This window comes from Coffea arabica, chromosome 1c (genome assembly GCF_036785885.1).
Source record: "Coffea arabica cultivar ET-39 chromosome 1c, Coffea Arabica ET-39 HiFi, whole genome shotgun sequence".
NCBI lineage: Eukaryota > Viridiplantae > Streptophyta > Magnoliopsida > Gentianales > Rubiaceae > Coffea > Coffea arabica.
Window position 1 is genome coordinate 847,470 of NC_092310.1, and position 24,434 is coordinate 871,903.

Here is a 24,434-nt window from a genome sequence, read left to right on the forward strand (position 1 = left end):
ATTCCAATTAAAAAATCACTATCTATGAGGACTTAGTTAGAGGAATCGCTGTTAGTATAAACTTTTTAATATCATTTTCTAAACTTTCAATTTTATCCTTAGGGAAAAACTTTTAATTTTTGCTCTAATTGTTTAATCACATTTTGCCAATATAACTACCCTAAGTATTGTAATTACCAAATTACTATAACCTTATGAACCAAAATTCTTCAATAAATTATTGTGAAAAATAAAATTTTTATAAAATTAATTCCTTTTAATTATTTATGTATATAAGTACTCATCTATGCGAACTAATAATTAAATTTAATCCTTAAGATTGGAGTACACATATATACATTTATGGGCTTTTAACTTACCAAAATTGCCCTTCAAATTTTGTCCTTCACCAATTTGGCCTGGGAGCTGCTCCCTTATGTATATAATTACTCATATACGCGAACTAACAATTAAATTTAATCCTTGAGATTGGAGTACACATAAATACATTTATGGGCTTTTAACTTACCAAAATTGCCCTTCAAAATTTGTCCTTCGCCAGTTTGGCCTGGGAGCTGCTCCCCAGCTGATGTCGATTTTTGGGTGCAAACAAGTGTCCATAAGTTGTTGAGGGGCTTGCTTTTTATTTCTCGTTGAAATAGAAGGGAACCACATAATCAACCGCTTCTACTCGGTGTCCAGTAGTTCATTTATTTTCTTTTACTTTTCCCCTTCTCTTTCTTTCTTCTTATTTTGAAAATTAAGGAACGTTTTCAATTGTTGTGTAAATGATTTCTCATGTTAATACACAAATCCATTTGAACTCTTGTAATATTTCATCAACTGAAACTCGTCACAATTACCATTTATATTATGGTACAAATTTTCATTGGGTCTTTCCTTTTTGATTTGGATAAAAAATTTATTTACTAAATTAATATGTCTTTAATTTTTTATTTTAATAAAATATTATTACTTATGTTTAAACAATATACGGGAACCTTTTTTTTTTCCTTTTTAGATCGGATGGTAGTGCAAGTATGATAATTTATCATTCAAAATGCATAATAGGCAGATAAGGACCATAACGTTGAGACCCAAGAATTACAGATCTTAGATTCAAATTCCTCTGCCCACCCACTATTTCTTAAATCCTACCTCTTCCCTATTAAATTTTTTTAAATGTAGGGACTTAACTCTTACATGCATAAGCAAAATCTAATTTTCATCCAATTTCTAATTAAATATTTATTCATAATACTAACAACTTGTTGCTTTCGTCAGTTATTCATATACCATGTCTTCCTAGTCGGGGGAATCTGGAAATTCTGATGCAATTAATAACTTTTTTGCTTCATGAAATACTTCTCTCATTTCATTTTCCATTTCTCTAAGATTATGTGATTTATATACAAAATCTCATGCGAGAGTAGGATAAACTTACATGTATATATAAGCAAGTGTGTGTGTATATATACATATGCTGATGATAAGTCAAACAATCCTAAGGTTCTAGAATTTAGAATACAAAGTTTTAATTTAAAGGCGCCATCATTTAAATTCGAAATTTTCAGTTTAGAGTCCGAATTTTCAATCTAAAGGCGTCAACATTTAAAATAAAAAATTTCGATCTAACCCGCAACTAGCAAACCCCAAATTTTCATTTGAGAAGGCGGCAACTACTAGTCCCCCAAAATCTTCTATTGAATATTGCATAGAATGAGAAATAATTGAACTCCATTATTGGACATACATAATCGTTAATTTTAAAAAATTTATTTATAATGGATAAGTACCACCCCTAACTTGAAATAATACAAAAAAAATTAAATACTCTTTTGTGTAAAGCAAAAGGCATATTGAATAAATTTTCCAAATTGGTGATCAGGAGTGAGCATGGAGGCAATATTTAAAAAATGGTCACAGACAAGTAAATTTTAATCAATGTTATCGTTTGGAAAAAAAAAAGTAAATTTTAATAGGTAAGCGCAGCTCGGGTGAGGAGTGGAGATGAACATGCATTTGAACTCGGACAACAACTGGGATCAGCTTGCCAACAGGTGGATTTTGCAATTTGTCTTTCGAGAAAATGCACTCTTATTTTTTGATTATTATTGGCACATTGTTCTATCCAGTCTCCGGTATCTCTTTTTCATGTTGTCCCTTGTTTGGCTCCACAGTGATGTGTTGTCCTCATTTCCTTTGTTCTTCCCACCATGGGCAGATGACTCAGCTTTCCACCGTAGACAGAACCAGAGATCTTATCCTAAATACAAGGGATAGTTATACAGTATGTTAACAGTGGTCTTTACCACAAAAATGTCATTAGACTGACAAAACCGCTTGGAAAAACAGGAACTTGTCAAATTAATTTCGTACAACGTTAGGAGAAAATAAAGAACGAAAAAACGGGGTAGAAAAAATGGCCAATCGGCTCACGTGCGGAGATATAAGGGCAAATTTCTCACGTGGCAGCAATTTAAATGGATATATTTATCCACTGGATAAGGTTAATTGAAACATGGATAATTACTCATATATCTTCGACCCAATGAATAATAATCCATTTGGTACTAAAGCATGAACTGGTTATTGCAGTTCGATAGAAGAAAGCAAAATTTTATGGCAAATGCCTCGGGACATGTGCAATTTGCTGGCTCCCATTCTTCGATGAATGACTATGCTTGCAATTAAGGCTCTCGGTGGTGGTGTTTTATCATTTATTGCATAATTACATTCTATATAAGCCATGACTATTGGTGGACACACATTTGAGTTTAGCAGTAATTATTTAGTGTTAAAGTGGGCAGCATGTTATCAACTAAAGTTGGCCATTTGGTATATGTTAAGTGATCAAGTCCGGCAACGTTTTATTTGTTCTCTTAAAAAGTGTAAGCACTTGATTTGGTAATCAACATTCTAGGATGGCTTTATCATTCAAATTTTGATGTAAAACAAGCAAAATTAGATACCCAAAAATCAAATAGACAAATCGTACTGGTACTTGTCATTAGAAGTATAACTAGTGGGCCGAATTTGATACTATGTAATGGCCAAAATCAAAATGGAGTTAGTCAAACAATTTGAATTTTATATTTGTTTACCCTAATTGTTTGATTTTTGGATCAATATGGTTGACAGGCTAATTAAAATAGGGTAACTCAAAATAGGGTTATCAATCTTGGATTGAGTCATTTTCGGATTAACAATCCAACTTATCTAGTGCTTGGTTGGGAATTAGGTAAAATAGGATTGTTATTATAATGACCAAAGTCCCCCTTATTTTGCAGTTTCTTCCTAATAAGGTTAATTTTCCATTGTTAATATTTATAACCTTTATTAAAATTATAAATCAAATCAAGGATTTTAATATATACAAGCTGGTAATCAAGGATCATTTCTCTCCCTTCTTTCAACACCGCGCATGCTAAAAGCATGCTGCACGACCCTACCGCTAATACAAATAATGTGCGCGGACCAGCCAATCACCTTGGTCCGTGCACATTGTTTGTATTCTGGTCTGCGCACATTATTTGTATTAGCGGTAGGGTCGTGCGGTACGTTTTTAGCATGCGCGGTGTTAAAAGAAGGTTTTCGCACATTGTTTGTATTGGCGATAGGGTCGTGTAGTACGCTTTTAGCATGCGTGGTGTTGAAAAAAGGAAGGCTGGTCCATGCACATTGTTTGTATTAGCAGTAGGGTCGTGCAGTACGTTTTTAGCATGCGCGGTGTTGAAAGAAGGGAGAGAAATGACAGGACGGCACCATGTGGTCCGGACACATTGATTGTATTAGCTAGCACAATTATCTCAAATAATATTTCGCTTGCATCATAAACACATTTTTTAACCCACCTTTTTATATTTTCAATTACCTTTATATCTCACATACATCACATCACAAAAAGTGCTACAGTAATTATTCCAAATAATATTTCAAATAATACTCTATCCAAACAAACCTATTTCTTGGCTTCACCAAACCCACGTACTCAGTATTTTTTTTCCTTGGTTTGCTATTAGACTGCACCAAATTACGATATTAGTCTAAATTTTTTCGTTCAACTAAACCCCTATCCAATCATACTTTTATTCAAAGTAAAATGACATTTTTCCTCCTTGCGGATCATTCATATTTTTTTCCCTTGGTTTGCTATTAGACTGCCTCAAATAAATAAATATTTCTTATTTTAACGAATGTGTCACAGGCTTTATGATTGTATTGCAATTGATATAAATTTTTCCTCAACCTCATTTGTTTACGCTCAATTGCTCTACAAATCTCCCACTTTAATATCAAACTTGTCCTAATACTTTGGATGTCCCCTTCTGTTTGCTAGTGCACCAAACTGATTTGTGACTCTATTCATGCACAACATTAATTTGAACTAGCATTATTTTGCCTGTGCCTTGGCATGGTTTATTTTTTTAAAATTTATTATGAATTCGTGCAAGCATGAATAATTTAAATAAAAAATTAATGATGATCTTACAAGTTCATTCATGTTAATTTTATAAAATTAATGTAATAATTATACTTAACTGTCATACTAAATTTTAAAAACTTCATTAGATACTTTTATTATAATATAATAATATTCATCAAATATTATTACGCATATCAAAAAATCAATAGATATTCTACCCTTTTGTGTATGGATATTTTTTTAGATGATTACAATTTTTATAATAACCATAAACATAGTTACATATTCCTACTCAATTAAGTACAAAAAAATTTAGCAATTTATTTATGCATCGACAAATATTCAATTTCCAGCAATATTGATAAATCTATCAATTAATAGTTAAAGTTTTTTAACACTAAGTTAGTCCATATGGATAAAAAAAAAATTATACAAATTTATCTTATTGTTAGAAGAGAGAAGAACCATAAGAATAAATAATTCAAATTTATCTAAAAAGATAAATTTGTTAGGACGAGAAAAACTATAAGAAAAACTAATTATAAAAGAATCGAATACAAAACTAGGTAAAACTCAAGTATCCAAATAACCGGTTAATTCCCCATCAATTTCCACTCATTTTCAATTTCCACCTTTTGAAGTCTTCTTTCGAGAATCTTCTATTATCATAACTCCATTTAAGTTAAACTTGTGATCATATCATAGGCAAATAATTCAATTGTAAAAATTGAAATCCACAAGTACGCGCTCATTTCCCCCTTCCTAAAACATCCAAATTCAGTCAAAGTTTATAATTATATTGTGAACTAAAGGTCGATTTCACTTCTAACTCTAGTTGATTGTATATTGTACTCTAAAAAAAAGGAATAATAATAAAGAAACTCCTCAAACTTTCACCACTTAAATTTTGTATATTTTACATAAACAAGACATTTTGACACAAAATGTCTGAAGTTTTTAAGTGCAAGGAAACTTGTGGAACTCCGAGTGACTATATTGGCAATTTCACAAGCGTAAATGTTAAGAAAGCACTCAATCACTACATGCCAAACCTGATTACTAACTCCACTCCATGTTTTTTATAAGTGAACCAGCGGTCATTTTTTCAGTTTTTCCCCTACAAAATAACTACTTTAGTCTATTTCCCAAGGACTAATGACTGAGGTAATTAATGTTGCAAAGTCACCAGCTATGGCTGTTATTTCCTTTTCTCTTTTACATTTTGATCGTTGACCTTTTTTTTTTGGTGGGTGCTGGGGTTGGGGGGCGTGGTTTGTGTTGTTTGTTGGGGGGGGGGGGGGGGGGGGGGGGGGGGGGGTTGGGGGAGGAGCTATTTGGGTCAAACCACAACTCCGACAAACCATTCAGATATTTTCCACAATGGCCCCAGCCAGCCTTCAATCAGAAAAAAATGAAATACCCAGCCAGCTTTGTTTGGATAGAGTATTATTTTAAATAATTATTTGAAATAATTACTAATTTTTTTTATGATTTAATGTATATAAGATAAATAGGTGATTGGGAATATAAAAATATAGATTGAAAAATGTGTTTATGATGCAAGCGAAAAAATTTTTTGAAAAAATTTACTATCCAAACATAAATAACTAGGAAAAGTGTAGAACTGTCAGGCACTAGTGTCAAAAACTAGACAAATATTTTTGTGGGCGCCCTCTTATGATATAATTTTAGGGATAATTGCAGAAACCTCCCTAAGGTTTTTGATATTAGCATTCACCTCCCTTATAGTTTAGAAAATAGCACTTACCACCCTTGAACTTAAGGTTTGTGTTGCAAATTCAGTCCATGGCAAAAAAGTTACCATTAAAATTTTTTTTTTAAGGAGTGATATGAGAAATTTATACCAGATTTGTCTTTCATGCTGCTTTCCAAGTTATATTAATAGAGGAATGACAAAATATGAAAAACTATTAAGAATTAACAAAATTCAAGGGGTGTAAGTGCAATTGAATAAATTTTACCAACAATACATGAAGCAACGGTGTATACTAATGGTTAGTTAAAATGATTATATATCCAGGTTCTTGCAGCAAAGTTTATAAAGAATACACATCACTTTTAAAATTCTCTATTAGTAATATGAATAGCTATTTCTGGGAGTAACACACCTGCTTATGTTGTCAGCACCAATCATATACAAAAAATATATATATATCACTGAATAATCAACTAATTAACAGCATACTTAAGCATCACTAAAAGTTATTGAGCATGAGATAAGTCTAGTTACAAGTAATTAGAAGTGCATACTAATAAGATGAAGTCGGTTTTAGTAAATGAAAATTGCAGAAGTGCATTAGAACCACGTACTAAAACTGCTGCTGCTGCTGATATTTCCAGATTATAGGATTATAATTGTGTTAATGGAAAGAGATGTAGCAACTTAAGAAGTAGTAATAGGTTGAACTAGAGGAGGTATGGAAATAGAAATGACTTGAGCAGATATATTTGTGCAAGTTCTCTTTATACTTACTTTAGTAGTAGCTCTAGAATTGCTTACTGGCTTTCCTCTCTGCAGTTGTATAGAATTAAACTTAAATTGACTGGTTTGAATAGCATAATATAGAAACATTTATGCCATTTTCTCCCCTCAATTGGCACCATTCCTTAGGTTCGCTTACAATGGCTAATGATGCTAAAAACTCACAAGGAATTTAGTTTAATTAGTCACTCAATTTGTTGACAAAAAATAATTTTCTTTTCTAAAATCCTTTCATTAAGTGTCTGCAATTAGTTAGGGTATAAAAGTAAAATCATACAATTTATTGTTAGTAATAGGTCGAATTCCTCCTCGGGGGAGGTTAGTGCAATTTTAGAAATCATAGAGAAGGTGAATGCTAGTGTCAAAAACCTCAAAGGAGGTTTATGCAATTATCCCATAATTTTAAGTAACAAGATGAAATGACCAAGAACAATAGGTGGTGAGTATTTTTTAATCTTTCCATTGCACTTTAATGTGAATTGGGCATTTAATTTAATTTATCACTATGCTTTTGTCTCGGTATTGTTAGAACTTATTAGCAGCTTCTTTCTCATTTTAGGAAAACATGTAGAAATGGTCCCAGAATTTTAAAGTAAATTGTAACTTATAGTAGTATAAAATATACCTTTTTAGTAACTTATAGCATATTAAAGTAAATTGTAACTTATAGCATTTGTAACTTATACATTTTTAGTCTCCCACAATTTTAAAGTAAATTGTTTTGGTTTTTAACATATAGACCAGTTTGCCCGTAAATTATCCTTTGCTATTTGTGAAAATGTCATCCTATCACAGTCTATTTATTATTAGTAATTTAAGTGAATAAAAGAGTACATACATAACTTTCTGCATTTTTCCACATTTTTTTTCAACATTTTCACCAATACCATAAGCTTCTTCACTCATCCTACATACATATGGCCACCAATTCCAACTTTATACTCTGCGTTCCAACATTATAGACTGCATAAATGGCAATGCAGGTCATTATTACTAGTGATGTCTGTGTTAATGTTGAACTAAAGTTTATAATCTTTAGTGATTTTGTCTAAGCAAGTTCAAGATGCCTTGTATCTGTGACTAGAACAGTATGCAATGTCCCAAGAACCACCACATTTGACAAGTGATGTCGATTTTTTGAGTAAAAGATTAAGACATACTAAAAAGTTTAAGTGAGATAAGTCATAGTTCTAATCTATGCTAAAAAGTGTGCTAGATTACCAGCTAAACCAAGACATACTTAAACAAAAAATAAATGGTTTGCAAGCTTTTATAGCTTATCATGTTTGGAAGAAAATAATGCATGTATAGTAATCTTCCAAGAAATTTCTAAAGTACTTGCGTTATCCGGTGTCATACTAATGAAGACAACATTATTTGATACTAATATCAACAAATACACCGGGGCTGATTTAGACCCAAAAAAAAAAAGGGTAGAAATTACAGTTAATGAAGAGAATGGTTTTGAAATTTTTTCCAAGTAGTTCGTCAGTTGTTGTAATTTTTTTCAAATTACGTTGATGGATAGCATAGCTCCCATTATGGAAATTGTATATTCCAACTATGGTTCTATTCCATTTTAACTCAACCCGTGCTATACATCCATTATATGCATAATATGTATAGCATAACTCTCATAATGTTTGGACCATCATCCTTTCCTTGCTCTGCTGCATGATTCTCGTAGAGGAAATTCTGCACAACGTATAGCCATATAATTTAGATAGTATTAAATTACAGGATGATAGAAAAACCTTTAGTCTTTCTTATTAATGTCTGCTCCAGACTCTACGTGAATGTGTGTACTTTGAATTATCTATCTAAATGCTTCTAAGTGATATATGTACAAAGACACTGATGAATATTTTTCCTGTCATCTGTTTCATCTAAAACTCTTTGTTAAGTAGCTGACACATGTATCTCAGCGCGATGCGTGATCATAGTCATGAAAATGGAAGTTTTTGTAAACAAAGTGGGATAACCACTTGGAAACCAAAAAGCTGATAATAGCCACTGAGACCAGAGTGCTTCTTGCTGCTGCGGATAGTGCACCCTGTTTTGCAGCAGCAACAATTCCAATTGAAGCAAGAGAGAAGACTTGCAACACAATCTCTAGTACATTGAGCCCTTTATATGCTAGATTGCAACTACTGCAGCTGACTGTGTGACTCCAGTACCTGAAGGAATAGGTCAACATGTAATCATGAAAAATAGGCCTTGTCGCGTTAACTTTTCTAAGTCTATTGTATGTCACGTATTCTGAAGAGAACATGAAGATAAGAACAATGTCTCAGGTTGATAAAGAACATGTATGTTATCTAGTAAATAAAGAAACGAAGAACACTTGGTCTTTCAACCAAGCAATCGAAAGCATTCTTGATTCCTGACCAATTGGTCTTAAGATTGGCTACATAGTTCCTTTCAGTCTTACAACCATCCTAGCTGCCAAACTTTGGTCCTCCAGAGAGCCAGTACGGCGGGGGGGGGGGGGGGGGGGGGAGGGGGAGAGGAGGGGAACAGATCAAAGACTGGATTAGGAATGAAATAAAGTTGAAATTTAAGAATTTCTTACAGCTTTTTACGTATATAAGCTTCTTGTATTTTGCATGTAGCACGACATGGAACATTGGGGTTACAGAAACTTATTTTGAAGTGTCGGTATGCAAGAGTGATCATCTCTACTGTTTCTATCAACACAAATGAAAAGAAGAAAAGGCCAATATTTCACTGAAATTGGAAGTGATGTACCTGTCCATAAGTTGCTCTCTTGGCGGAGTGGGTGGGAGAGCTCCAGTGTACTTTGTTCCCCAGTCAATTTGACCATTGCTATACTTGTTTAACCACCTTCTGAAGCCCACCACAAGGGCATCTGCCTTCGTAGGAACAAAGCAAGCTTTATGCCAGTTTAAGGACCCAAATTCCTTTATCTTCCGCTCCTAAAGAATAGAATGAACACAATGATTAGTAAATCAGGCTACTACTTTTCGCGAAGATTTACAAAGTTTGACATGTTTCCAGATAGAAATATGATAGAGGACACGATACCCAAGCTAAGGAAACCTTAAATGGTGGATGGTCTGCACAGAAACCCTAGCTATGAACTCTATCATATTTTCCTTTTCTTTTCAATTCTGGATATGTTTTATTTGTGTCATTGCAAAGGATAATGTTTGTGGGCATCCAATTTATTGTCACCGTTCAAGTCCTGCAGTTCTGGCCTTGCAGCCTCATGCTTGAAAAAAAAGACACCAAGTGAATATTATGCAGTATCACACTACAGTTGTTTGATCAAAATTTGTGTTTGGCTATCATCTCTTAATTACAGTTCTTTGAAAACGCTAACACCAAAATGATAATTTAATTTTTTGTTTTTGGTGCTTAAACTGGTTAAGTTGGTGTGCATTTAAAAGTTCACATTGAACACAAAGGTAATTTTCTAGAGAAGGAGTTCCTTTAGTTGTTAATATTGTCCAGCATAATTGTTAAGACTGTTCAGCATAATATGTCAAAAGTAGGATCATTGGTCCTAAAAGCTTCTGATAGTGCTACGCAGCCTCAAAACTCTTCCAATATGACTAAAACGTAATTTTCTAGTAATCATGTACTCCAGAATACACAGCTCATATGTATTTGCCAGCATGCACGTTCTCATTTCATCATAATGGCCCTTATGCTCTAGATTTTCTTTGGAGAATTGAAAATTTCAATATAGAGTTGCAACCATGACATTCTGATGTTCAAATTACCATGACTGAAGATTTGGACACGTACAAGGACCCCTGTTGTAGAAAAGAGAAGAGGAAAAGTTCCAGGGAGTACCTCCACATGGAGAAGATATAAATCTGAATCTAGAACTAGATTTTGGTTCAGATGAAATATCCAGCGCGGAACAATACGATCTATCCAGACGCCAAAATTCCTTGGTGAGGTAAATATCAATCTGCTATTGCCCGGGCTAACTGGAATACACAGGAACACCAAAAGTATCTTCTTCACCGGCTTAGGCGTGGATGGATTCTGCATATAGTTATCCCTTATATGAATGCTATAAATGGACAATTATACAACGATAGGTAGATATTATAGAAAAGAAATAATTAAGAAACAATGACTAACTTCAATATTAACAATCAATTACCTCTGTGGTTCCAGCTGGTGAAGCAGATATATTATCTGGATTGCCTCCTAATGACCCGGAGGAATAAAAAACACAAGGTGGAATAAATATGTTATCTGAAATTGTCGATGATTTTGCAGTGAAACCCTTTTTGTCTAATGTCTTTACCCTTATCTCAAGTGGTCTGCCTCCTTCCCTGTCAACCTTAACAGTGCAGGAAAATGCAGAAAAGAAACTATTAGTAATTTGGAACCCAAAAAAAAGGTTAGGAACAGCAAACATTCTCAAATTATAAGGTAAAGGCTCTTATCTCTTTGAGCGCTGTGGGGCTCTCATTATGCCATAATGTGCATACGGAACATGAGAAGGGTCCATAAGATTTTCAATCAGAACCTCGTACCTGTAAATGCTTGGCTATCAGAAGCAACTTAAGAATAAAACAAACATTATTTGACATAACTTTTCAACCACTTTTTCTGTTTTTCTTATTACACTTCATAACATGAAACAAGAACCAAAACCTTTTAGTTTTATCATCTTTTGAGTTTTACCTATTTCTCTTTATTGATTTTTCCCGCATTTTTCTCACCCTTCTTGAAGGAAGCTAATGAATTTCTTTCTTTTTCCTTTGCATTTCCCAGAGCATGTATTGAATACCGACACAAGTAACAGTGAAAGCAATTTAGTTTAGCATTCCATAGAGATAGCAGCCTTTTCAATATGATTAGAGTTCAGATGAAGATTTGCCTAGTATGAGCGTGGAACAACAACCACCACAAAAGCTATAATAAAGGGGGCAACTAATTGCTTACCCATATTGTATATCTCTAGTGATCATCTGACTGGTAAAGGATGGATCATCAATTTCCGGGATGTATGGAGGCTTTTCCTTCGAAAATATGTCTTTGTACTGGCTATCAGCATTAAGCCAAAACCAAAGAATGCCATTTTGCACACAACTTGGATATGCAGCTACACATGCTTTGCTAGAAGTATGGATCTGAACTTCCAAGCAAAGTGTCAATCCATCATGCTTTGGTTTAGGTACATTGGAAATGGCAAGGTTTGCATGTTTAGACATGATGTATCTGCTATGTACAACAAAGTAAGCAAATGCATTTCCATAGCATCAAGTATCAGAATGAAGCTCCAAACTGTCATACTTAAACAGTAGAAAGCTATTGGCAATATTCAAAATTTCTAAATTTAGTATTGCATAAAAGATGTTCACAACAACTGGAAACAATATTCATTGAATAACTGTCCGACATAGAGGTAATTCAAGTTTTGAACCAAGCCAAGCTTGATTGGTAGATAAAGAAAAATCGCTTATCAGAATATTATGCATCTTCTCATAGAGCCTTGGTGGAGAATTAATTGAAAAAAAAAATGGAAAAAGAGAAGTGGCAAAATTTTTTGTAGATTTCAAGTTCATAATGGCTGATGAACACTTAAAGTTCTTTTTACTCTTTAAACGAGGAGATTTTGAGTACGAAAAGGTAAAAACAAGCGAAAATGTCGTACTGGAATAACCAGACAGTAGGAAGACTACTAAAACCTGAAAATTTTCAGTGAGTTTGGTCAAATGAGTTCTGCTTCTTTCCCCCAGCTATTCTTGATTCCCTATCTACAAAGGGCCTCGACTTCAGAGTAGATATGTATGTATGTGAAAGCTTACAAGTGTCTTAGATGTGGAAGTTATTAAATATTTTAAATTGGATTCCATCATCTAATCCTAAGGTATAAAAGACACTATGGCCATTCTATCATAAAGATCAAGCCTACATCAAATAAAAATTTCACCAATCCAATTTCACTGAATTCTCATCCACTTCCTCTGCTAGATTCAGATTTGTAGCTCATGGTTTGCATATAAAGTTTCTGGGTAATTTCTGGTGGAGGAATCCGAAATTCATATGACTAATTGTCAGTTAAAATTGAATATCCCCATTCAATGATCCAGGCCTTAAATGCCACCAATAAGTTATCGTTGTATCTGAATAAGATACAAATAACTTATTGCAATGGCTAGGTAAAGTGTGCATTATACTTGAGAAGTTTCCATCATATCTAGACTGTTTTGCCTGCTTCAGTGCTAGTGATGAATATCTGCCTATGTACAAATTCAAAGTCAATCTAGTGCTATTCAAATAGGCATATAAAACTTTGGAGCTTTCTTCCAAACTTGATTACATATCTCAAAAAATTGGCTTTCCACAGCTAGTCTGCTATTGATAACGGTCCTACCTTCACTATTGTCATTTATGTGCTATAATAGCTTTAATCTTTCAGCTACTACATTCTTCAAGAGAGGAGCAAATTATTTAGGTGGCCACCAAACTTTTGGAATCGTCGAGTTTTGATAATTGAACTATTAAAGGTCTGGTTTTGGCCATTGAACTATCTCAAGTTTAGATTTTAGGTCATTCCGTTAGATTTCATCATTAAATATGACAGATATGAGTGGTCGCAAGATTCATGAGAAAAAAGAAAAGGGCATAGTTACTATTAAATCCAACGGAATGGCACGCAATCTAAACTTTAGATAGTTCAATGGCTAAAATCAGACTTTTAATAGTTCAGTGATTAAAATCCGATGATTCCAAAAGTTCATTGGCTATTCGGATAATTTGCTGTCAAGAAAGTTACTAAAAATTTAGATATAACAGAGGATAAGGCAAAAAGAAAGCATGTGACTTGCACAGTGATTAAACAAATATGAATGTAGCAAACAGCAACAATGACACTGACTGAAAATCAATGCATCGAAAAGGAGAACTAGCGGATAGGAAAGACGCATACTTCACATAATTCACAATCATGAAAATGAACTTTTGTTAGCAATTTCAATTACCGGAGGACCATCTCGGGGTGCTTGAGGAATGAACTTGCAATCGCCAGATCCACCAAAGCACCAACCATGATAAACACACTGCAACCTGCCCCACTGATCAATCCTTCCTTCAGACAAAGGAGCCAACCTATGAGGACAAGTATCATCAAACACCTTCCAATCATTCTCATTCCTATCCCACCACACAACAATATCAATTCCCATCACTTTCTTCCCAAGTGGCCTCCTTTTGTCAAGATCACAAACAGGCATCACAGGATACCATTGTGCGTACCAATCAAATTTCTCATCTTTTTCTGAAGTCTCAGTTTCTTGACCAAACGAAGCGTCTTTGAATGATTGATCAGCCGCTGGCACAGTATCCGTGGAAGAGATGGCCGTGGAAAGCTCGAATTTTGCTTTCTTGAACTGATATGAAGGGAGATGTAAATTGGTGGGTTGTTGATAGCTAAACGGATAATGCAAGATTGGATTTTTAATCTTTCTTCCAAAGGGTCTTCTTGTGATCAAATTAAGGTGCGATGATGATAATGAAAGGGAAGTAGCAGTCAAAGTTCCCATTGCAGCTTCTTTAATGGCAGTAGTTTGTCAGTGTCCTGACTCCCGCAGGTTTCAAACAGAGGTTATCTTCATGGATTTGATGGATGCATATACAGCTGATAGACCGACCCTGAGTGAGTGTTGTGTGTGGGCGCAAAACTTTGTGGATGAGGCGCATCTTCCCCATCATTGAAACTGTTAATTTTGGATGCATCAGCCCTCCAAGCTGTAAAAAGCTGAAAAGGGGGGGGGGGGGGGGGGGGGAATTTTCAAGACCTTGGCCAAATTATAATTTATTTGACGGACTGCAAGACTTAAAAAGCATGTGAAAAATGTATTTGGCCAATTTGGAGAACAAATGTTTTAGTTTCTAACAACAAAGTAAAATCCAATTGGAAAGTCTATGTGGAAAAGTTTTAGGGATAATTTCAGAAACCTCCCCCTGAGGTTTCTAACAATTTTATTGAATTCCTCTAAGATTTAAAAAATTACACTTACCTCCCTTGATTTGATAATTTTAGTAACAAAATATTAAAATAATATTGACTTGGACAATAATTTAAATGAATACCCAAAAATGCCCTTGTGAAATGAGTTTTAATTTATTTGTCTATACAATTATAAGATTATTTAGTATAATTATAAGGAAAAATGTGCCAAATATTTCATGTCCATATCTACTATTTGATAAACAACTGTAATAATAAATTTATTACTATGATATGATATTTTTTATGGTAATTTTTAATGAATTTAGATTTATAAGATAGAAAAGAAAATATTGAAATAATTCATTTAGAGTTTATAAATTTTTAAAGTAGTAGGATTATCATAATTTAGTAGAGCTTTTGTACCATTTCTTTTTAATTTTAATACCAAAAGATAGAAAAAAAAATCAGCAAAAATATTGGATTACATATAAAATTAACTCATAAAAAAAATTACTAGTTCGACATTTGGTTATAATAGAAACCTAGAGACAACAGTGGAAGTTCTAAAATTTTATTGGTGAAAAATTTAAAAAAAAAGGAATAAGAAGGAAAAAGAATGAAAAAATAATTTTAAAACTTATTCTAAGTATAAGCATACCAAATAGAGAATTCCATTAAAATATTTAAGGGTAAAATTATCATTTTAAATGATAATGGAGGTATGTGTAATTTTTAAATTTTAGGGGAGCTCGGTGAAATTATCAGAAACCTCAGGAGAGGTTTCTGAAATTATCCCAAAGTTTTATGTACTAATCATATTGTCCTGGAATACTACTTTAGAAGTTTCTAAGTTCAAATTATCTTTGCCAAATTGATCAAGCACAGCGGTTGCCTCAATTCTGTTGGAGGGAAGTACTTGTAATTAACTGGTACTTCAATTTAGCAGGAAGATTAGCGCAGAAACTTCAAGAAAAACGGTTACTATGTCTTTGTCCAACTCTTGCCTTCAGCTTAAAGGTATGGTCTTCTTGTCTTGTAAGTTGTGTGACAGGGGAGGCTTCATCTCATTTCATGCTTGAAATTTTTTTGAAGCCAGGTCCAACTTTTGGCTTCAACTGTGCCACGTAACATGAATACTTGCCGAAGATTGGGAGCTGGGGCCATTCTGTTACAACTAGGGCTGCAAACGATTCGAGTCGCTCGCGAGCTGCTCGAGTCAAAGCTCGAGTCGAGTTCGGTCAAAGTCGAACTCGAGTCGAGCTCGAGCGGCTCGTTTATAAATCGAGTCGAACTCGAGCCATCGTCTATTAGGCTCGTTAGCTCGTCGAGCCGCTCGACGAGCTTTGTGAAATTATAAAAATACCCTTATTTATATGGTTAATTACTAAGTTATAACATGGGAATTGGGATGGAATTCGATTTCTTATAACATAGCAAAAATTACTTTCCCCAATTCCATTTCTTATTACTTCTCTACCACATCTCTGTTTGGTCTTTCCTTCTTTCTTTCACACCTTCTCAAGCCCTAGCCATCGCCGCCACCACCTACGAGTGCACCGCGCTGACCACAGCCACCACCGCGACACCGCCACTGCTACCGTTCAGGCCTCATTCGACTGCAATTCGACTTCATTCGAGAGAAACCTTCTTCCTCTCGAAGCAATTCGACTGCAACTCGCCTTCGTCGTTGGCTCAGCTGTATTCGGACAGAGGCTTGACTTCCCTCACGGTGCGTCTTAAGGACTGCTAACCATCTGTCTTCCTCCACGGCGCATCTTAAAGCCCTCAATTTGATTTCCAATTTAAGGTTGGTTCGGGCCGTTGGGTATTCCTTCCCCAATTTAAGGTTCGCGCAGCTTTTAGGATTTTTGACCCAAACTCCGTTTACTCTTTCCAGTGATTTTTTGCTGTCCTTTGGAATACAATAGTACAAAGTGCAAATTTTTGTCCTGATTCCCTTGTTGCATTTCCGATAATTGTAAACTGCTCTCCGTCTTTTTTTATTTTGGACGTATCCATGCACGGATTTGAAAGAGGATCCAGAACAAATACTGAAATGAAAAAAAAAATGAAATTTTCTGGCTTGAATTTGTAATGATTGAGACCAATTAGGGCATAAAATGGTTTAGACGCACCCCAGATTCCAATTTTCCATTCATGTCATGCATTTTTACCTTAACCATCAGTTCTTTCATTTCTGAAATTGTATGAATCATGCATGCAGATGTTAGGAAAGTTAACCAAGTGATGTCAAAGAAGGCTGCAATATACGGCAATTATGAAAATAGAAGTCGTTGTTGTGATTCTAAAAGTTACAGACCGCTCTCCACTACTTTTTTTTTTTTTTAATATTATCATTTTCCTATCTCCACTGCTGATTTGTAAATACTAGTGCAATTTTTAAAAAAAAAATTTTTTTTAATCGATGTTACTAACGTTGGAGGGAGTGTTATATACATTATCTAGCTACAATATGAATCTGATATGACTTGATCGAGCCCATAATTTTTTTTTCTCTCTCTCAAAAACTCTGATTCCAATATGTCTTTTCTAGTTGCGCATCTATTTTTAGATTATGAAAAATAACATGCATCTCATTTTTAATATTCCCACGTCTATCCCATTAAATATTTCTATAGGCAAAGTCTATAGTTTATAACTGCTGGTATATGGGGGCTATAATTCCATAGCTCAATGAAAGTGTAATTTAGTATATGATACGTAGATTTGGTTTTTATATGTTTACTCTGATGGTGGCCTCTTTTTGTGTAAATCATACCACATTTTTTATTCTTGCATGTTTCTGATCTCATGTGCTCTACACTTAGCCTCCTCATCTCTTTTGAGGCTCAATGTCTACTGTCTAGTCACCTGCTAGAGAGAACTTGGGTAATATTCTGCGGCGCTTAACTTTTATTTGTATAGCCGGTTTGAGCAGAAAAGTGAGACCACATTTGCTTGATTCAATAGTACAGATTAAGGCTTTGGCATGTATATAATGTATGCAATATTTTTCACTTGAGCTCACAATGTATCTGATTTATATGCCGAGTATGTGGAGATGCATGTTTCAAGTTCAAGAGATTCTGGAGGAAGCTCTCAAGTAGTGGCAAATGAACCAGGTAGCAAGAGTAGCAATAGTTCATCCTCTACAATGACACATGTTACTGGAATGTGTGAATTTCTATCTCACATTGCTACTGTGGAACCCGTTCAACCGGAGAAAAATGAGCTAGATATCTACTTTGAAGATGGCCTTCTCAGTGCTATGGAGAAGTCTAGCTTGGATATTGTCAACTTAGATGCTTTGAAATGGTGGAAAAGCACAACAAAATACAAGATTTTGCCTAAGATGGCTGCGGATATTTTAGCCATTCCTGTTAGCACCGTAGCTTCGGAAGCGACATTTAGTGCTGGAACTAGAGTGCTTGACTCCTACCGTGCTTCTTTAGCTCCAGAAACTGTAGAGATGTTGATGTGTGTTGGGGATTGGTGTCGTAGGCTACACGGAGTGAAGAAAAGGGATAAGGTAATTATGTTACAAATTACGTTTTTCATCTATTACAATATGTTTTATAGTTGGCTTAATCTTGGTCTTTATTATTTTTTTTTACTTTGCAGAAAATGAAGTCAGCGCAAGAGATTTCATTGCCTATTCCTTGAACTTTTTCATGTTTTAGGTAATCTATATTCTCAGTTTTTTGGCTGCTGGTTTCTTTATATATGTATATGATTTATTTGGTGGCTGGTTTCATTGCAACTGAAATGGAAGTTATTTGCCTGATTTTCTTAGCTGTGCAACAGTTGCAGCTTATTGGTGCATTATTGGCTGTAGGTGCGTTTTTTCACCTATATTTTCAGTACCAAGATTGTAAGCTTCCAGTTTGTGCTGCTTGTCAAATTTTCTTTTGAGTTCTATACGTGTCTGGCTTAGTTGAGTATTTGCAGAAGCATGCAATTAGAAGTAAAAGCAAAATTTTCTCAGCATGCAATTAGTTGAGTTTGTGCTGATCAAATTAAAACAGATCAACAACAACCAGCTTGGTTCAGTTTGGTGACTAGTGTTTTAGAATACAAGTTACATGATTAGCACACAAAGTCCTGCAGCAACCACATTTAACTGCTCTAAGGTAAATGAATCATTGCAGAATAAGCCTGGGTAATCTCTGCATCTGCTATGACTAGATTAGTACTAACATTACTGAAAGTGTTCCAGAATCGCATTGCATCTCCAAACATTGATTGATCTCCAAAAACGTCATTAGCACACAGCTCAGAACATGACAGATATATATATTAACTAATCAAGGATCTTGACTAGACTATCATAAGGTAAAAGACAGCACACTAGAGAATCTATAGCAGAATATTGAATCTGCAGTTCATGTGAAGAATGAAATGGCAAGAATATTACAAGTAAACCCTCAACTTATTGCTGTTTATATCCTTGTTAGGATAGAAATGGTGTTATTGTATAGCTCCTTGATTGGCACTTATTTATTTTTGGACGTATTGAGCAGGTTGGAGCTGGGACTATGAATCCTCTGACATTTCTAAGAAGAGAAGAAGTTCGTGACTTCAATGACTGTGCTTAGTTTGTAATTTGTAATTCAATAAGTTTCTAAATTTATGATTGTATTTAGTGAAAAATTTGTAGGCCTTTTTTTATTATGATAATGTGAAAAATTATGGTCAATTATAGGCATGAATTGTAAGCTATGATTATGCTCATAATTTGGTTAGGAATTAGTTAATAAAATGATTTTTTTTGTTACATTAATTCCCAAAATTCGAGCTAACGAGCCGTTAACGAGTCAAAAATTCGAGCTCACAAATCGAGCTGCTCGCGAGCCAGAAATCGAGCATTAACTCGCGAGCCTTAACGAGTCGAGCTCGAGCTTAGCTTTTTTTAGTCGAGTCGAGCTCGAGCTCAATTCTTATAGGCTCGTCGAGCTCGAACTCGAGCTCACCCATTTTTAAGTCGAGCTTGGCTCGATAAGTCCAAAACTCGACTCGACTCGACTCGTTTGCAGCCCTAGTTACAACAATCAAAGTCCAGATTACTCTTTGGGATAATATCAGAAACTTCACCTTCTTAGGTTTCTCCTAATGTAACTTAGTGCCTCTTATGTTTTAAAAATATCACTTATCTCCCCTAACAAAATGACTATGTTAATTCTCGCTTGATACATAATTCACATGTCTAATGAATGGAGCTCAAAAAAATTAAAAAAAAAAAGAAAGAAAAGTCACTTTCTTCTATTTCCCCTTTTTCCAACACTCTCTCTTACTTTTTTTTTTTGGATGATTATGCAATTTTTTATTCATAAATTATAGTAAATTAAATTTTGCTTATCTTTTTCTTTTCATGATTGCGATAGAGTGGCAGTATGATTTTTTTTTTTGTTTATTTTGAATTGATCTTTATAATGATTTAGTACAACTCAAAGGCTTGGGAAGAGGTTAAAGAAAAAATAAGATTCATAAGAAATCAATTTTGACAGTTGAGAAGAGGTTAAAGAAAAAATAAGATTCATAAGAAATCAATTTTGAGTATATAGAGTTGAATTGATGCTAGCGTATTTATTTACAAACATCCTTTTCATATTTAAAATTTATATTTTTATAGACTATTTATTACTTTGTGATGTGGTTGAACTACTAGAAATTGCTCTTTAGGTGATGATTTTTTTGAAGCAAAGAAAGTGCCTTAGAAGCATTTCCATTTAGCAAAATGGGTAGTTTAGGGTTTTTAAAAATTTTGTTAGTTTTTTTTTATCACAACGATAACAGTTATATAACCTATTATAACCTAATCTAAAGGGAGGGAGAGTGAACGGGAAACCCCGTCGAAAGAAGCCACCTGAAGGTGGCAGCCACAATTAAGTGGCAACCCTTGCCTCCCACTTTCCCAAGACTTTAAAGTCTTGGGGTTACCGCAATTAAGTGGCTTTTAAAAATTTTGTTACACAAATAACAAAAGTAAAGGAGATAAATGATATTTTTAAAATCTTATGAGTGCTAAATGATATAAAGATAAACCTCATGGGAGGGTTTTGATATTATCCCTTACTCTTTTATTCACATAAATGCATTTAATTTTGTGATTAATCTACCTATATTACCATAGTTTTTGATTAACAATTAGTAGTAGAGTCATGTTAAGACCACAGACATTGTAACCTACAAACTTATAGTTACCTATCATAACAAGTTTTGCAATATTACAAAAGGCTCGTTTAAAAATGCTAATTTATCCATAAACCGAACATTACTTTATCTTCTGAATTCCTTTCTTCTCTAGCTCCACTCCTCTTTTCCTCTGGTGTCTTTATCTTGTTGGTCTTTCTCCTCTTTTCCCCCTTAACCATCCTAACATCTTTACAATTAATTTTCTACTAAGTTGTAACATATTTTGGTAAGACATAGGAGCAGCTAGAGGACTTGCTTTCTTGCACACAACTGAAAAGCAAGTCATCTACCAGGATTTTAAAGCCTCTAATATCTTGCTGGATTCGGTAATTATCTGTGACGATTGGAAAATTAGCTCATATTTTCTTAAAATTCCCTCTTATTTTGATTAAATTACTTTATAATATCTTTCCTACTCATTTACTCCCTCAATAGTTGTAATAAAGAATAGAATTAAGAATTTTGCCCTTAGTCTTATAGTTAGGGTAAAATAGGGTTTTTGTGTATTTTGATAGTGTGATTAATTGTGGAGGTGTGTGTACTAAATTTGGTGGTTAAGAGTGAGTTTTAGATAAGAGGAAGTGTGTGATTAGAAGTGCTAATAATAAGTTAGTGAACCATAAGTAAAAACACAAGTACGCGCGAGTTAAGGAAAATTGGCATGAACCGCCGTGCACCGTTTGCTATCGATTGAATACACCACTTGAATATTACTTTATTACCTTAATCTCCTTGCTTTTATTTCAGCTAATCACCCCCAAAATATCCTCTAAAGTGGCCGAAAATATTGACCAAAAGAAAGGGGAAAAAAGGAAAAAAAAAAAAAGAGTTAATCTTGTTGTGACAAGTGGCGGTAATCCAAGAGGTATTTGACTAAGCTATTTTTCTACCTTCTTATCTTTCATTTGAGCTAAATTTCCTTCATTCTTTCTTGCTTGGTGGCTGAAACTAGGAGAGGAAAAAGAGAGGAGAGAAACCTTCCATTTCGACCTTGATTCTTCCTTGTTGAGTTGAAATCACACAAACCAAACCGATTAAACTTACCTCTTGATGCTTAGGAAGGTAAGAGTGGTGGAAATCTTGAGGGAAAGTGCTTGGTTCTTCACTTAGCAACAAGTATTAGAAAGTATAAGGCTAAAACTTCCTTTTCTCTTGCTTAATCTTGCTAAGTCTGGTATAAAGTGGTAAGTGATTTTTTTAGAATCTTAGGAGCGCTAAATGATATTAAGATAAACCTCATGGGCGGTTTCTAATATTATCCCTTACTCTTTTATTCACATAAATGCATTTAATTTTGTGATTAATCTACCTATATTACCGTAGTTTTTTATTAACATTTAGTAATAGAGTCATGTTTAGACGACTTGCTCTTTTGGTTTGATGCCAAACCAACACTCCTCTCAGATTGGGGTGAGGGCCCCCAAAACTCTCTTGAACTGGTGCACGTGGCACTTTGGCTAGTGCCCTTAGCACACTTAAACTCACTTAAGCCTACTATATTTATAACTACCACAATGAGAGTTTTCTTTATTAAACTCCCGATGTGGGATACAAAGACACACCCAACAAATCTCCACCTTGGCGTGTATCCAACATCAGCAAATAATAGACGAATAGCAAACAAGCTCCACCTTCTCCATAAAAATCCCAACGGATCTCAACGAACCACAAAAGTTCCAACGAACCACAACGAGCCACCAACGAATCAGAATGCCAAAGGCTCAATAGGTCCCAACGGGCCAAATCTCATAGAAGGTTCAATAGATCCCAACGGGTTAAAAACCACGAACATAGTAATCTTGCTCCACCATCTTCTCCAAACCCTTGACGAGTTCCAACGGGTCAAATAACTCTTCTTCAACACCCAACAGAACTCCAACGAAATTTTTTTTTCTTCTCTCTGTAGCACCCAAAACTTGTTATTGTCATCAAGAACCCAAAATCTGACCATGACCCAAAACCCGAAAGACACTATAATCTACAAACTTACGGTTACCTATTGTAACAAGTTTTGCAATATCACAAAAGGCTCCTTTAAAAATGCTAATTTATCCATAAACCGAACATTACTTCATCTTCTGAATTCCTTTCTTCTCCAGCTCCACTCCTCTTTTCCTCTGGTTTCTTTATCTTGTTGGTCTTCCTCCTCTTTTCCCCCCTTAACTATCCTAACATCTTTACCATTAATTTTCTGCTAAATTGTAACATATTTTGCTAAGCCATAGGAGCAGCCAGATGACTTGCTTTCTTGCACGCAACTAAAAAGCAAGTCATCCACTGGGATTTTAAGGCCTCTAATATCTTGCTGGATTCAGTAATTATCCACCTTAATTAATTAGCTACTAAGTTTTAACATCTTCTTCTTCTTCTTCTTCTTCAGCAACTCGGAACAATTAATTGCAGGCAGCTAGCTAGTTCGTTGCTGGTGTGGCTTAATTTATAGTCAAGAAATTAAAAAAAAAACATTTTCTTTTTTTTTTAAAATTTCTTTGTTGCAGTATATAATACGTAATTAGTTAGATAATGAATGAATGAATTAGTAAGGTTTTGGGTTTTGGACTGGCGAATGTATGCAGGACTTCTACGCAAAGCTGTCTGATTTTGGACCGGCCAAATTAGGCCCTGTGAACGGCTATTCCCATGTCACCACCGGGGGTGGTGGGTAAGGTTGCAAACGAATCGAATCGCTCGCAATTAGATCACGAGCGGCTCGAATATGAGGTCAATTCGAATTCAGTCAATATCGAGGTTGAGTTAATTAAATTGAACTCGAACTCGAACTCAAAAACATTAAACTCGTTGGCTTGCGAGTTCGATTATATATTTTTATTTTTTATTTTTCATTTTAATAATAAAATTACATATATATCCCTAATAATTTATTATTTATTAAGAAAAATTATTATTTTATTTATTTTTAAAAATAAATAATTATTTTTTAAATTTTTTTTAAGCTTGAGTTTGAGCTCGACTCGAATTTGAGTCGAACTCTAGTTCGAGTTTTATAAAATTAACTGGAGGCTCAGTTCGATTAGGTTGAAATTAGATTCGACTCGACTCGTTTGCACCCTTAGTGGTGGGTACTTACGGTTATGCACCTCCTGAGTACATGGCCACTAGCAAGTAGCAGTAGAGACTGGAGAGATTATAAATCTTTTTTTTTTCATTTTTTTTGAGTGAGGAGATTGGGGGTTGGAAATCGTCCAATAAGATCTAAGTAGGAAATCACGTAGGATGAAGAAGGGTGGCACAAATTTCCTAACAAAATGATAATTTGGGGTTGAATCCGGGTTACGCACGGCTTCTCTGCGGTCTATGAGAGTGACCCATTTGACCTCCTCCTCTAACTCTAAATTTCCATTTACGCAGAGACATATTCAAAGGTTTCCTTT

General features: G+C 34.5%; 2 protein-coding genes across 11 annotated transcripts; one reads left to right on the top strand and one right to left on the bottom strand.

The window, feature by feature from the left end:
• Window positions 1-8,592: 8,592 nt before the first annotated feature.
• LOC113734549 (flavonoid 8-hydroxylase 2, chloroplastic-like) lies at window positions 8,593-14,665 on the bottom strand. 2 transcript variants are annotated; one of them, XM_072072764.1, is made up of 7 exons: window positions 13,880-14,665; window positions 11,838-12,025; window positions 11,336-11,425; window positions 11,047-11,236; window positions 10,728-10,925; window positions 9,657-9,844; window positions 8,593-9,085 (listed from the first exon to the last, which is right to left on the bottom strand). In XM_072072764.1, exons 1-7 carry the CDS (start codon window positions 14,438-14,440, stop codon window positions 8,830-8,832), a joined length of 1,671 nt encoding a protein of 556 aa, XP_071928865.1. In that variant the 5' UTR covers window positions 14,441-14,665; the 3' UTR covers window positions 8,593-8,829. The 2 variants fall into 2 exon arrangements, with proteins under 2 accessions (XP_071928865.1, XP_071929141.1); XM_072073040.1 differs by having other exon boundaries at window positions 11,838-12,113; window positions 13,880-14,597.
• Window positions 14,666-16,269: 1,604 nt separating this feature from the next.
• LOC113688854 (zinc finger BED domain-containing protein RICESLEEPER 4-like) lies at window positions 16,270-19,624 on the top strand. 9 transcript variants are annotated; one of them, XR_003448151.1, is made up of 5 exons: window positions 16,270-16,696; window positions 17,912-18,379; window positions 18,472-18,530; window positions 18,644-18,685; window positions 19,371-19,624. XR_003448151.1 is itself a non-coding variant. In XM_072073204.1 (4 exons), exons 1-2 carry the CDS (start codon window positions 17,912-17,914, stop codon window positions 18,511-18,513), a joined length of 510 nt encoding a protein of 169 aa, XP_071929305.1. In that variant the 5' UTR covers window positions 16,271-17,911; the 3' UTR covers window positions 18,514-18,530; window positions 18,655-18,685; window positions 19,371-19,624. The 9 variants fall into 9 exon arrangements, 2 of the variants coding, with proteins under 2 accessions (XP_071929305.1, XP_071929372.1); XR_011828556.1 differs by having other exon boundaries at window positions 16,271-16,696; window positions 17,903-18,379; XR_011829057.1 differs by having other exon boundaries at window positions 16,272-16,657; window positions 17,903-18,379.
• Window positions 19,625-24,434: the final 4,810 nt, after the last annotated feature.